This window comes from Nomascus leucogenys, chromosome 2 (genome assembly GCF_006542625.1).
Source record: "Nomascus leucogenys isolate Asia chromosome 2, Asia_NLE_v1, whole genome shotgun sequence".
Lineage (NCBI taxonomy): Eukaryota > Metazoa > Chordata > Mammalia > Primates > Hylobatidae > Nomascus > Nomascus leucogenys.
In genome coordinates, this window is record NC_044382.1 from 84,940,857 (window position 1) to 84,953,871 (window position 13,015).

Here is a 13,015-nt window from a genome sequence, read left to right on the forward strand (position 1 = left end):
TGCTAGAACATGGGAAAACCTTATTTCCTCAGTACATAGAAGTACCAGCACGGCAGTAGGCAGTTCTCAGATGGGGACCCTGTGCTGAAGGGCAACTAGTTGGGTGATATCATTAACTATGGATAATTTTATAGACCCAGGATGTGTCAAACTCATTGATTGGGGTTTACACCGTAATTACTTTTTTAGTATCTTTTTTTTTCATTTTGAGACAGGGTCTTGCTCTGTTTCCAGGCTGGGGTGCAGTGGCATGATCATGGCACACTGCAGCCTCAACCTCCAGGGCTCAGTTGATCCTCCCACCTCAGCCCCATGAGCAGCTGGGACTACAGGTATGCACCACCATGCCTGGCTAATTTTTTTTTTGTAAATATTGGGTCTCACTTTGTTGCCCAGACTGGTTTCGAACTCCTGGGCTCAGACCATCCTTCTGCCTTGGCCTCCCAAAGTGCTGGGATTATGGGCATGAGCCACTGTGCCCGGCCTTTAGTATCATTTTGAATCATTTAATCTGGATTTGACTCCTAACTCTGCCATTCGCCCTTGATCATGTTTCAGGCCTCTGTGTCCCTACATTTTCTCCTCTGCAGAGTGCAGATAATAATAATAGAAGGAAGCTCACATGGCTGGGGAGAGCAACTGCAATAATGGAAGATGCAGCACTCAGCAAAGTGCCTGGCACAGAGTGAGTGCCTGGTCAATAATAAATGTTGTAATTTTACTCTCTTCATCCAGATCATCCAAAATTCTAGAATTCAAAACTGTGCAGGGAACACATACACCCAAAGTATCCAGTGAACTACGGAAAAGAGGGAAACTCTAAGGGTATCCACGTGGGCGTAGGCCAGCATCAGAACTCGGTTTGTACTGAGTTTACCAAGTTTTTGCCCAGTATCTACAAAAAAAAAAAAAATTAGCCAGGAGTGGTGGTGCCTACCTGTAGTCCCAGCTGCTCAGGAAGCTGAGGTGGGAGGATCAACTGAGCCCTGGGGGTTGAGGCTGCAGTGTGCCATGATTATGCCACTGCACCCCAGCCTGAAAACAGAGCAAGACCCTGTCTCAAAAAGAAAAAAGATACTAAACTAAAACTTCCCTGCAGAGAAGTTGATTCTCTGCAGTGCAATGTTAACTGTTATTTACTGAGCACTTACTGTGTTCCAAGACTCTCTGCAAGCAGTTTACATTCATGACAGCTGGCATGGAGTAGAGAGATGCCAGGGGGAACAATCAATCCAGAGCCAAGTAGGAAGTAAGCAGAGTTTTGTGGGACTTTTTTTTTGAGCCGGGGGGTCTCGCTATTGCCCAGACTGGAGTGCAGTGGCGTGATCATGGATCACTGCAAACTCAAACTTCGGGCCTCAAGGGATCTTCCTGCCTCAGCCTCTTGAGTAGCTGAGACTATAGGTATGCACCACCATACCTAGCTAATTTTTTTTAAAAAAATTTTTTTAGAGATGGAGGTCTCACTATGTTGCCCAGTGATCCAGAGCTCCTGGCATCAAGTGATCCTCCCACCTCAGCTTCCCAAAGTGCTGGGATTATAGGCATAAGCCACTGTGCCTGGCCAAGGAGAGCTTTAATCAGTGCATGTAATAAACAGAAGCTGAAGACCCAAGAAACCTGGTGGATGCCAAACTGCACAGGAGAAGGGCAGGCAGGAGGCCAAGCAAGGCGGAAAAGCTCTCTGGAGTCCAAGTGGCCAGACAGATGGCAGCGCAAGTATGTGCACAACTAGATGGTGTGGCTGGAACTGGGTAAGTGACCCCAAACACAGGCTTTCCCTCCCGAAGAGGTCATCTGGAGAACAACTTGATGGTACCAAGACAATGAGCTATCATCTGATAATAATGAATTATTGAGAATCTTAAAATAAAGAAATCCTGCCAAACAACTGACCTCAAAACATTTTTCTTTCTTCGCTTGGTGAAGCAGGCTAGCCATTCCGGGAAGCAGAACAGGAAAGATGAAAGTTTCCAAATATTCTTTGGGAGAACCTAAAACAAACAAACAAAAATTTCCCCTGCAAATCCCCAGTGGCCCAAGCTAATCTGGGAGAAATGTTTACTTTTCAGCCAGAAAAAGGTACTGTCCATTCAATCACATGATCTTAGATGTTATATTTTGTTCCAGACTGCAGAGCTGGGCTGTATCGCTAAAGTAACTTAAAATGTCCCTCTGAGCCTCTATAGTCTGGTGAAGATGTAGGAAGTATCCTACATAAGGCCAGGTCCACCAGCTTGTTATGGCCCCAAAGCAGGAATAGCAAGGGGGCCAGTGTGGCCGGAGGGACAAAAACAAGGGGAGTGTGGTAGGAAATGGGAGCAGAGAGGAATTGGGAGTGAGAGTATAATGGGTAAGGTCTTACGGTCACGGTAATAAAGGCAGTCGTTAGCCAAGGCCCAAGGCATGCAGAAGGCACAGAACAAACCAGTAGGAGAGGGTCTGGTACCAGGGAGGGCCCAAGGAACTACGACTCAGATCTGCAGTATACACCCCTGCTTCCACACACAAAGCAGGGAAGCATGATGATGCTTTCTTCTAGTTTTTACTTTTTTTTTTTTTTTTTGAGACAGAGTCTCACTCTGTCGCCCAGGCTGGAGTGCAGTGGCACAATCATAGCTCACTGCATCCTGGACCTCTCAGGCTCAAGCAATCTTCCCACCTTAGCCTCCCCAAGTAGCTGGGACTGCAAGTATCTGCCACCATGCCCAGCTAATTTTTTTTTTTTCTTGCTCTGTCGCCCAGGCTGGAACGCAGTGGTGCGATCTCAGCTCACTGCAACCTCCACTTCCCGAGTGCAAGCAATTCTCCTGCCTCAGCCTCCCAAGTAGCTAGGGTTACCAGTGTGCACCACCATGCCTGGATGATTTTTTTTTTTTTGTGATGGAGTCTTGCTCTGTTGCCCAGGCTGGAGTGCAGTGGCACGATCTCAGCTCACTGCAACCTCCGCCTCCCAGGTTCAAGCAATTCTCCTGCCACCATGCCCAGCTAATTTTTGTATTTTTAGTACAGACAGGGTTTCACCATGTTGGCCAGGCTGGTCTCGAATTCCTGACCTCAAGTGATCCTCTTGCCTCAGCCTCCCAAAGTGCTGGGATTATAGGCATGAGCCACTGCATCTGGTGATAATTTTTTTTTTAATTTTTTTAGAGATGTAGAGATGGGGTCTCCTTGGGCTCAAGCAATCCTCCTGCCTTGGTCTCTCAAAGTGCTGATATTACAGGCATGAGCCATCACAGCCGGCTACATTTGTTTACTGTTCTCTTTTCCTACTTTTTATTTAATGTAAAATCAAAGTATGCTTTTTGTTACTTATCTTTATTACATTTTTAACCTTAAAGATAAATCAGTGAAATAAAGGACATTTCTCTTAAAAATAAAACAAGAACACATTCTTTCTTATGTATGTGGTCTCTCTGAGGTCTATCTGTCCGCCTCCATACCCACCCTGTGGTTCTGCAATGGTAAAAGCCCCAAATTATAAAAGAGGGCATCTCTCTTACTCACATGTTTTTGGGTTGACTGTTTCCGATTTATCTTGAGGACAGGGTGTATGTGAGATCATGGTGAAATGGGAAACTGGAAAATAGTGCTCTGCACTGAAGCCATGAAAAAGCATTTCCTCTACTGGCGCAACCTGGAGGCAGACAGGGGAGGGGGGGCAATTCATTCAAACAGCTTAAATAATTGTATTTTCTGGTATAACCTTATGAAGGAATAAAATTCTACATCAGACTTCAAGGTTCAAGGGGGTACGCTGAGCATAGATCTTTGTCTCCCTTCCCTCCTGAGACACCTATAAACAACAAGGCAGAAACTCCTGATAGAGAAAAGAAGGACCATCTGTGGATGAGACATTTGTAAACATATCCAAAACACCAGGGATGAAGCCTCACTCAAGAAGCAAGAAGCTCACGCCTGTAATCCCTGCACTTTGGGAGGCTGAGGCAGACGGATCACCTGAGATCAGGAGTTCAAAGCCAGCCTGGCCAACATGGTGAAACTCCGTTTCTACTAAAAATACAAAAAAGTAGCCGGGCGTGGTGGCGGGCGCCTGTAATCCCAGCTACTTGGAAGGCTGAGGCAGGAGAATTGCTTGAACTCAGGAGGCGGAGGCTGCAGTGAGCTGAGATCGCGCCATTGCACTCCAGCCTGGGCAGCAAGAGTGAAACTCCATCTCAAAAAAACAAATAAATAAAAGAAGCAAGAGTGGAAGTAACAGTCACAGGAGGAAGCTGCCCCAGAGGACAGATGTCCATCCTCCCAAAAGATCCCAAAGGGACTCAACACTCAAGTTGACAGGCACTGCACAGGGTGGGAACAAGAATGGAATGATACATGGCGAGGCTGGGTGGAAATCCAGCTGGGCTAACTTGGCCTGCTGCCCATACTCCCCTCAGGCTTCTTTCTGGTCCCTCAATATCATAAAGCTGTGTTCACACCAGCTGGATCTCCAGCTCCCCCTCCTCTCCAGGAACTCTTCTGTAAACCAATGAAACAGCCTGAAAAGGAGTAGAACACTTAGAACCACTTAGGGCACCATGATGGTAGCGAAAGAAAAAAAAATTGGGCTGGGCGTGGTGGCTCATGCCTGTGATTCCAGCACTCTGAGAGGCCAAGGAGGGCAGATGTCTTGAGTCTAGGAGTTTGGGACCAGCCTGGGCAACATAGTGAGACCTCATCTCTACTAAAATTCAAAAATAATTAGCTGGCAGTGGTGGCATACGCCTGTAGTCCCAGTACTTTGGGAGGAAGAGGCGGGAAGGTCGCTTGAGCCCGGGAAGTGAACTACTGCACTCCAACCTAATGACAGAGTGAGACCCTGTCTCAAAAAGAAGAAAGAAAAAGTTGATTTAGAGACCCCCCCCACCGCCGCCCAATCCCAAAATACCTACTCTCTGCCTGTTCATCCTGAAGAAAAGTCGGCCAGTGGACAATCACCCTTCATGAGCACCCAGTCAGTGTTTTGCTATTCATAGAAGAGACCCATCCAGAAAACAAACCCACATGTACAGCAGTAGGAGAAAGCCACACCAGCCGTGATACTGTGATGGTTAATTTTCAGTGTCAACTTGACTGGAGTAAGGGATACCTAGGTCACTAGCAGAGCATTATGTCGGGATATGTCTGCAAGAGTTTTCTGGAAGAGACTGGTGTATATGTTGGTGGACTGAGTGGAGATCTATCCTCAATGTGGGCAGGCACCATTGGATTGGCTGAGGGCCTAGAACGAACAAAAAGTTGAGGAAGGCTGAATTCTTGCTCTCTTCTGGAGCTAGGACGCCCTTCTTCTCCTGCCCTTGGACCTCAGAACTCCAGGTTCTCTGGCTTTGAGACTCCAGGGCTCTCACCGGTGGTCCCTGGGGCTCTCAGAGGCTAATTAAGTCCAGCTAGATTTCCATGTAACCCTACAATGTATCATAAACAGAGGCCCTCAGACTGGTAGTTACACTGTTGTTTCTTCCTGGCTCTGAGGCTTTTGGATTTGGAATGAGCCACTCTACCAGCTTCCCTGGTTCTCCAGCTTGCAGACAGCCTAATGTAGGACTTCTCAGCCTCCATAATCGTGTGAGCCAATTACCCCAGAAAATCCCCTCTCATATATGTATCTCTCTATATATCCTACTGATTCTGTCTCTCTGGAGAACCCTAATATACCAGCTATATAGAAAAATCCACTCAGGACCATTGTACGTTTTAAATAAACAATCAAATCTCTTTATACAGGTCAAGAAGATCATAGCACAAGAGACGAAGATCAACATATATTGTCAGAACAGCTGACCCTGGAAGAAGCACAGAGAATTCAGGGAAGAGAACTGTGATTTTTATCTGCAGAGAAATTTGAGAAAGAATCGCATCCATAAAGCAAGAACAGGATGCTAGGAGAAAAGGAACAATCACAGAACAAGAAAGTTTTTAGACACAATGTCTCTGTCAGAGGCAGCTGCGGTGACGGAAGTTACTAGAAGTCGAGAAACAGGTTTTGATTCCATCTGTGTTACCATGCTCAAGTCCCTTCATCTCTCAGAGATGCTTTTTAAAAATTTTAAACTCCGTTAAGCTCCTAATTCCAAGGTAGACTTCATGAGGGCCTCTCTTCCTGGCTGCCCTGTCCTTAGCCCTCTCTCCTTAGCACAGTCTTCATCTTGTCTACCCTGGCATGCAGAGAAACTTGGTCTATCTGCAACTGTCCCTCACATGGACACGGTGTTAGATCCACTGCAAAGGCTCTTCTCATCCAGGATCTCATGTGAGCCCCACAGAAGCCCTGTGAGTTAGTCAAGGATTATCTGTCCCATTTAATAAATGCAGAAACCTGGCTGGGAGCAGTGGCTCACATCTGTAATCCCAACACTTTGGGAGACTGAGGCAGGCAGATCACTTGAAGTCAGGAGTATGAGACCAGCCTGGACAACATGGTGAAACCCCGTCTCGACAAAAAATCCCAAGCACGGTGGTGGGTGCCTGTAGTCCCAGCTACTGAGGTTGCAGTGAGCTGAGATTGTGCCACTGCACTCCAACCTGGGCGACAGGGCAAGAGCCTGTCTCAAAAAATAGATTAGATAGATAGATAGATAGATAGATAGATAGATAGATAGATAGACAGACAGACAGATGCCGAAACTAACGCTCAAAGACGTTATGTGATGCCCTCTAAGTCAAACTGTTAGTATTAGAGCTGGGATTGGCCCCAAGTTTCTGGTTCTCGCTCCAGTGCCTTCTCTTTCCCACCTCCTGAACTCAGTGACATTGACAGGCCATCAATGCTATTCTCATTTAAGAGCTTCTTGCTTAGGTTGAGGCCTGGGTAATACTCACCGTAATCACAGGCTCCTGTTTGACTTTATATCCTTCTGGAAAGGGAGGCTGCTCAGCTTCATACTCTAAAGGGAAGGGAAAAAAATCCTCAATTCCATACTTCACTAGAGTTTCTGGTGTAATTTCCTTCTCTCTGAATAAAACATTCTTAAATTTTATTTTGGCTGGTGGTGTACAGAAATGAAAAAACAACTGGCCATGACAGGTTAGCATTTAATGTAATTTAAAGTTAACATTTAATGGTATTTAAAATCAGCAAGAGGCCGGGTGTGGTGGCTCACACCTGTAATCCCAGCACTTTGGGAGGCCGAGGCAGGAGGATCACCTGAGGTCAGGAGTTCGAAACCAGCCTGGCCAACCAGATGAAACCCCGTCTCTACTAAAAATACAAAAATTAGCTGGGCATGGTGGCTGGTGCCTGTAATCCCGGCTACTTGGGAGGCTGATGCAGGAGAATCAGTTGAACCCGGGAGGCAGAGGTTGCAGTGAGCCAAGATCCTGCCACTGCACTCCAGCCAGCCTGAAAGACAAGAGCGAGACTATCTAAAAAAAAATTATTAATAAAATAGGCCAGGCGCGGTGGCTCACGCCTGTAATCCCAGCACTGACCTAATCTCCCTAATTTAAAGTCAGCTGGTTAAAAGCTTTAAACATATCTGGAAAATCTTCTGACAGCCACACCTAGACTAACGTTTGATTGAATAACTGAGGTGTGTTCACGAGGTGGCAAGAATATTGGGGGCTATCTTAGAATTCTGCCTACCATACCAGCCCAAGTTCTACCATTTTTCTTCCTCTCCAGCAAGCATGTAAATTCACCCTTCTTCCCCAGCTGCCTTCGGAACCATTGATATAGTGTGAAATTGTTTATTTGGGTTTAAAATGTATACATTTATACTTCTTTCGATTACAAAAGCAAGACATACTTATTGAAAGAAAATTTCAAATAACATAGGGATGTCTTATGTAGAGTGTAAAAGTCACACCTAGTCCTATTGCAACCCTAAAACCATTGTTAGATATGGCATAGATCCAACCAAATCTTTTTTTTGGGGGGGTGGGGGGGGGCGCCAAAGTCTCGATCTGTTGCCCAGGCTGGAGTGCAGTGGCGTGATATCGGCTCACTGCAACCTCTGCCTCCCGGGTTCAAGAAATTTTCCTGCCTCAGCCTCCCGAGTAGCTGGGACTACAGGCACATGCTGCCATACCAGACAAATTTTTTGAATTTTAGTAGAGATGGGGTTTCACCCTGTTGCCTAGGCTGGTCTCGAATTCCTGAACTCAGGCAATCCGCCCGCCTTGGCCTCCCAGAGGTAGCATTCCAATGTATTTACTAATATATGTATATAATACATGATACATTTGTTTACTTTCAATTTCCCAGGCTAGGTCAAAGTGCCCATGCATAGAACCACATAACACTTTGTCCTTTTTCTTCATAACTCATATTAGTTTTTGCCTTATTTGAAATTTATAAAAATTAGTGACTATCTTTTCTTTTCTTTCTTTTTTTTTGAGACCGAGTCTTGCTCTGTCGCCCAGGCTGGAGTGCAGTGGTATGATCTCGGCTTACTACGACCTCCGCCTCCCAGCTTCAAGCAATTCTCTTGCCTCAGCCTCCCAAGTAGCTGGGATTACAGGCACCCACCATCATGCCCGGCTAATTTTTGTATTTTTATAGAGACAGGGTTTCATCATGTTGGCCAGGCTCGTCTCGAACTCCTGATCTCAAGTGGTCTGCCCACCTTGGCCTCCCAAAGTGCTGGAATTACAGGATTCAGCCAACATGCCTGGCATTAATGACTATCTTTTCTAATAGGCTATATGTTTTATGAGGGAAGGGCCCAGATCTGTTGTCTCACCATTATTTCCCCACAGAATACTGGCTGAATGAATGAATGAATGGATGAACAGAACCAATCATATGGTAAGTTACTTTTGATGCCTTATTCATTCATTTATATCTATTGTAAGCCCATTACCTGCTATGAACCATTCTGTGTGTTAAATATGAGACTCCTTTCAATGTTGCTACATACATGACGTGCCACATTTATTTAACCAGTGTACTCTTAATGGGCATTTGGGTTGTTCCCATTATTTTATTATTATAAACAATGTTTCAATGAACATCTTTATACAAATATCATTAATCCACAGAGAGGTATTTTGGTAGGATCCTTAGATGTGGAATTTTTTCTGTCAAAGGAAAAAATAATTTAAAAATTGGGCCAAATTGCCAAACTTTTCTCCAGAAAGTTTAGTCACTTGTACTCCCAATAGTGACACTACCTGTTTCTCTAGAGTATAATCAATCTTATACATTAAAAGTTTTTCAACACATGTAAAAGAAAAAAATGGTATTTTCTTTTATTTGCATTTCTTTATTACTTGCTATCATATTTTTTCCAGTGAAATCTCTCAGGAGTTCTGGAGTGGGCACGGTGGCTCACACCTGTAATCCCAGCACTTTGGGAGGCCAAGGCGGGCGGATCACGAGGTCAGGAGATCGAGACCATTGTGGCTAACACGATGAAACCCCACCTCTACTAAAAATACAAAACTTAGCCAGCCTTGGTGGCGGGCGCCTGTAGTCCCAGCTACTCGGGAGGCTGAGGCAGGAGAATGGCGTGAACCCAGGAGGCGAAGCTTGCGGTGAGCAGAGATCGCGCCACTGCACTCCAGCCTGGACGACAGAGCGAGAATCCGTCTCAAAAAAAAAAAAAAAAAAAAAAAGAAATCCCTCAGGAGTTCACTTAAATTTGATGGAAAAAACACAAATTTCTTCATCATACGATCACAGAAGACATACAGTTGAAATGATTATGTAGAAGTATGAAGTATGCGAAAATAGCTTCAAGACAATCTGACGTGTTACTTAAAACCTTTGTAATGTTTAAGAGAATCTAACATATTTGAGAATGTCAGTTTTCCCTATGGTTTCAATCTGAAGTATGATTACAGACTGATGCTTTTACATTGAAAGGCATAAAAGAATTTAAGTTTGTAGAGTACTGGACTCTTTAAAACAACTTGATTTACCATAGTTTAATTAATTCCATTTCCAAGAGTTGTTTCAGTGCTTAGAAAAGTGTGCTTATCTGCTCTGTTCTGCATTAGAAATACTTAAGAAACTCAGGGGCCCAGGCATGGATTACAGGCTCACACCTGTAATCCTAACATTTTGGGAAGCCAAGGTGGGCAGACTGTTGGAGCCTAGGAGTTCAAGACCAGCCTGGGCAACACAGCAAAACCCTGTCTCTACAATAAATATAAAAATTAGCTGGGTGTGGTGGTGCACAACAAATATAAAAATTAGCTGGGTGTGGTGGCGCACGCCTGTAATCCCAGCTACTTGGGAGCTTAGGTGGGAGGATCACCTGAGCCTGGGAGGTTGAGGCTGTAGTAAGTACGATCACGCCACTGCACTCCAGCCTGGGCATCAGCCTGTCTCAAAAAAATAAAAATTAAAAAAAATTTTTTTAAATCAGGTATATTAAATGTATAAATGTTTACAATCTTTCAATTACCAAAGGTTATAAATGGCATTAATTGATCAGGGGAATTTAATGTTACATGCATATTAAACAAACATTATGAACAAGTGAAAGTTGCTGTTCGTTTTATGCAACAAAGGCAACATTTTAGGAGAGGCAGAGCAGGAGCCCGGAAACTTGTTGGCAGAGTGGAGCCCCTGTGCCACAAGTGAACCCTCTCCCCTCAACTTCTGGGATGTGAGAATAATTAAATGTTTTTGTTTAGGCCATTATGAGTTGGGCTTTCTGCTGTTTGCAGCTGAACATGTTCCTGATAGAAACAATTAAAATATAGCATTGACTGGTGGCCAGGCACGGTGGATCACACCTGTAATCCCAGCACTTTGGGAGGCCGAGGCGGGCAGATCACAAGGTCAGGAGATCGAGACCATCCTGGCTAACACGGTGAAACCCTGTCTCTACTAAAAATACAAAAACAAAATTAGCCGGGCGTAGCGGCAGGCACTTGTAGTCCCAGCTACTCAGGAGGCTGAGGCAGGAGAATGGTGTGAACCCGCGAGGTGGAGCTTGCAGTGAGCCGAGATCACACCACTGCACTCCAGCCTGAGTGACAGAGCCAGACTCCGACTCAAAAACAAAAAACAAAAAAAAACCCAACAACAAAAATGTAGCATTGACCCACAGTAGCTTATTGGAAGGGGATGCAACAGGAAGGTGATGCTGGGAGTGAAGCAGACCAACATTTGACAGGCATATACTATAGGAGGAGGTTGTACCAGGTTGCTGGAGAGCCAGATGAACGGGGCAGAGGAGCTTATGTTCCAGAGAGGGGATGAATGATAAACCAGGGGTTATGATAAGTGAAAGTATTGCTGTAGAGGGCTTCAACCACAGCCTAGAGGAGGGGAAAGAAGGAGCTTTGAAATTGGCCTGAGGAATTACAGAAGGCTTTCCAGAAGAGAGGCCACGTGGACTGAGTCTAGAGAGATAAATGAGAAGGCAGGGATGTTCCAGGAAGAGATAAAGCTTGTGGAAAGGCATGGAGGAGAGGAATAGTATGGTGTATTGGAGGAACAGTTTTGTGTGACTCCAAGTACACAACACAACAGTGGTACCGAAGTGCTTGTTTAAAATGCAGAACTCAAAGACTCACCCCCAAGGAGTCTGGCCCATCAGGCCAGGAAGGGGAGCCAAGGAAGCTGCATTTTTTTTTTTTTGAAACGGAGTCTCACTCTGTCGCCCAGGCTGGAGTGCAATGGCATGATCTCGGCTCAGTGAAACCTCCTCCTTCTGGGTTCAAGCGATTCTCCTGCCTCAGCCTCCTGAGTAGCTGGGACTACAGGTGCACACTGCCACGCCTGGCTAATTTTTTTTATTTTTTATTTTAGTAGAGATGGGGTTTCACCATGTTGGCCAGGCTGGTCTCGAACTCATGAGCTCAGGCAATCCAGCCCCTTCGGTCTCCTAAAGTGCTAGGATTACAGGCTTGAGCCACCACGCCCGGCCAGGAAGCTGCATTTTAACATGTATCCAGATTTTGATGTAGGTGCTCCCAGTCTATGCTTTAAAACCATGCTGGTGTCTTCTTCAAGGGTTTGAACTTGAGAGTCAAAATAGACTTGAGTTTGCAGCCAACCCTGCCACTTACTTTGGGCAAGTTTCCTAACCTTTCTAAGCCTCAATTTCCTCATCTGTTGCTGAGGCTTAAATGAGAAGTAATGCACCTAGCACAATGCCTGGCACATAAATAGCAGCTCAATAAATGGTTGCCATTAGGATGATTTGGGTGAATGGTATGTCATGAACTAAGAAAACAGAGATGGGACGTTAAGAAGCTTAAGGGTTAAGCTAAGGAGTTTATCACGTAAGCTATGAAAATCATTGTAGGTCACAGCATGATGCGATTAGATTTGAATTTTACAGAGGTTCCTACGACAGCCAGTGGGATGTGGTCTGGAAGGAGGCCTGCCTCAATTAAGAAGCCACAGCAGCAATCTAAGCAGGGGGTGGCAAGCGCCTGATCTAAGGCAGCAGACATGAAGGCTGGTGGGGGTGGGGAGTGGAGGCAGGGTGGGGATGGTGGGAGATATTAAACAGGTAGAATCTATAAGGATTGGCAAATGAGAGTGTGGGGCCGTGGAAAGTGAAAGGGAAGCAGGCTGGATGCGGTGGCTCACACCTGTAATCCCAGCACTTTGGGAGGCTGAGGCGGGTGGATCACCTGAGGTCAGGAGTTCAAGACCAGCCTGGCCAACATAGTGAAACCCCATCTAAAAATACAAAAATTAGCCGGGTGTGGTGGTGAGTGCCTGTAATCCCAGCTACTCAGAAGGCTGAGGTGGGGGAACTGCCTGAACCCGGGAGGCGGAAGTTGCAGTGAGCAGAGATCGCACCTCTGTACTCCAGCCTGGGCAACAGAGCAAGACTCTGTCTCAAGGAAGAAAAAAAAAAAAAAGTCTGGACTGGGTAGCTAAATGAACAATGGTAACACTCATGGAGATGGAGGTAAGTTGTTGGCGTCTAAAACAGTGCCTGCAGTCATGCCTGGCCCATTGAAAACAGTTCCCAGCCCTGGTAGATACAAGTTGGCTCAATGCTTAAGAACAATTTCTTCGGAGAAATAAGGAAGAAGCTGGTCTGCCCTTAGTTGATAAGGGAATAGGAATGAAAGACTGATAGGAACTGGAAGAGGATAT

General features: G+C 45.4%; 1 protein-coding gene across 2 annotated transcripts in view; it reads right to left on the bottom strand.

Annotated features, from left to right (window-relative positions):
* The window catches only part of IQCK (IQ motif containing K), a 138,848-nt gene that overhangs the window by 121,595 nt on the left and 4,238 nt on the right, over nucleotides 1-13,015 (bottom strand). The window contains exons 2-4 of one of the 2 annotated variants that reach the window (XM_004087395.3): nucleotides 6,823-6,887; nucleotides 3,508-3,637; nucleotides 1,897-1,994 (exon numbers count right to left, since the gene is read on the bottom strand). In XM_004087395.3, coding sequence (XP_004087443.1) covers nucleotides 1,897-1,994; nucleotides 3,508-3,637; nucleotides 6,823-6,887 — 293 coding nt within the window. The remainder of the gene's footprint in view (nucleotides 1-1,896; nucleotides 1,995-3,507; nucleotides 3,638-6,822; nucleotides 6,888-13,015) is intronic. The other variant, XM_030800187.1, reaches the window with a different exon arrangement.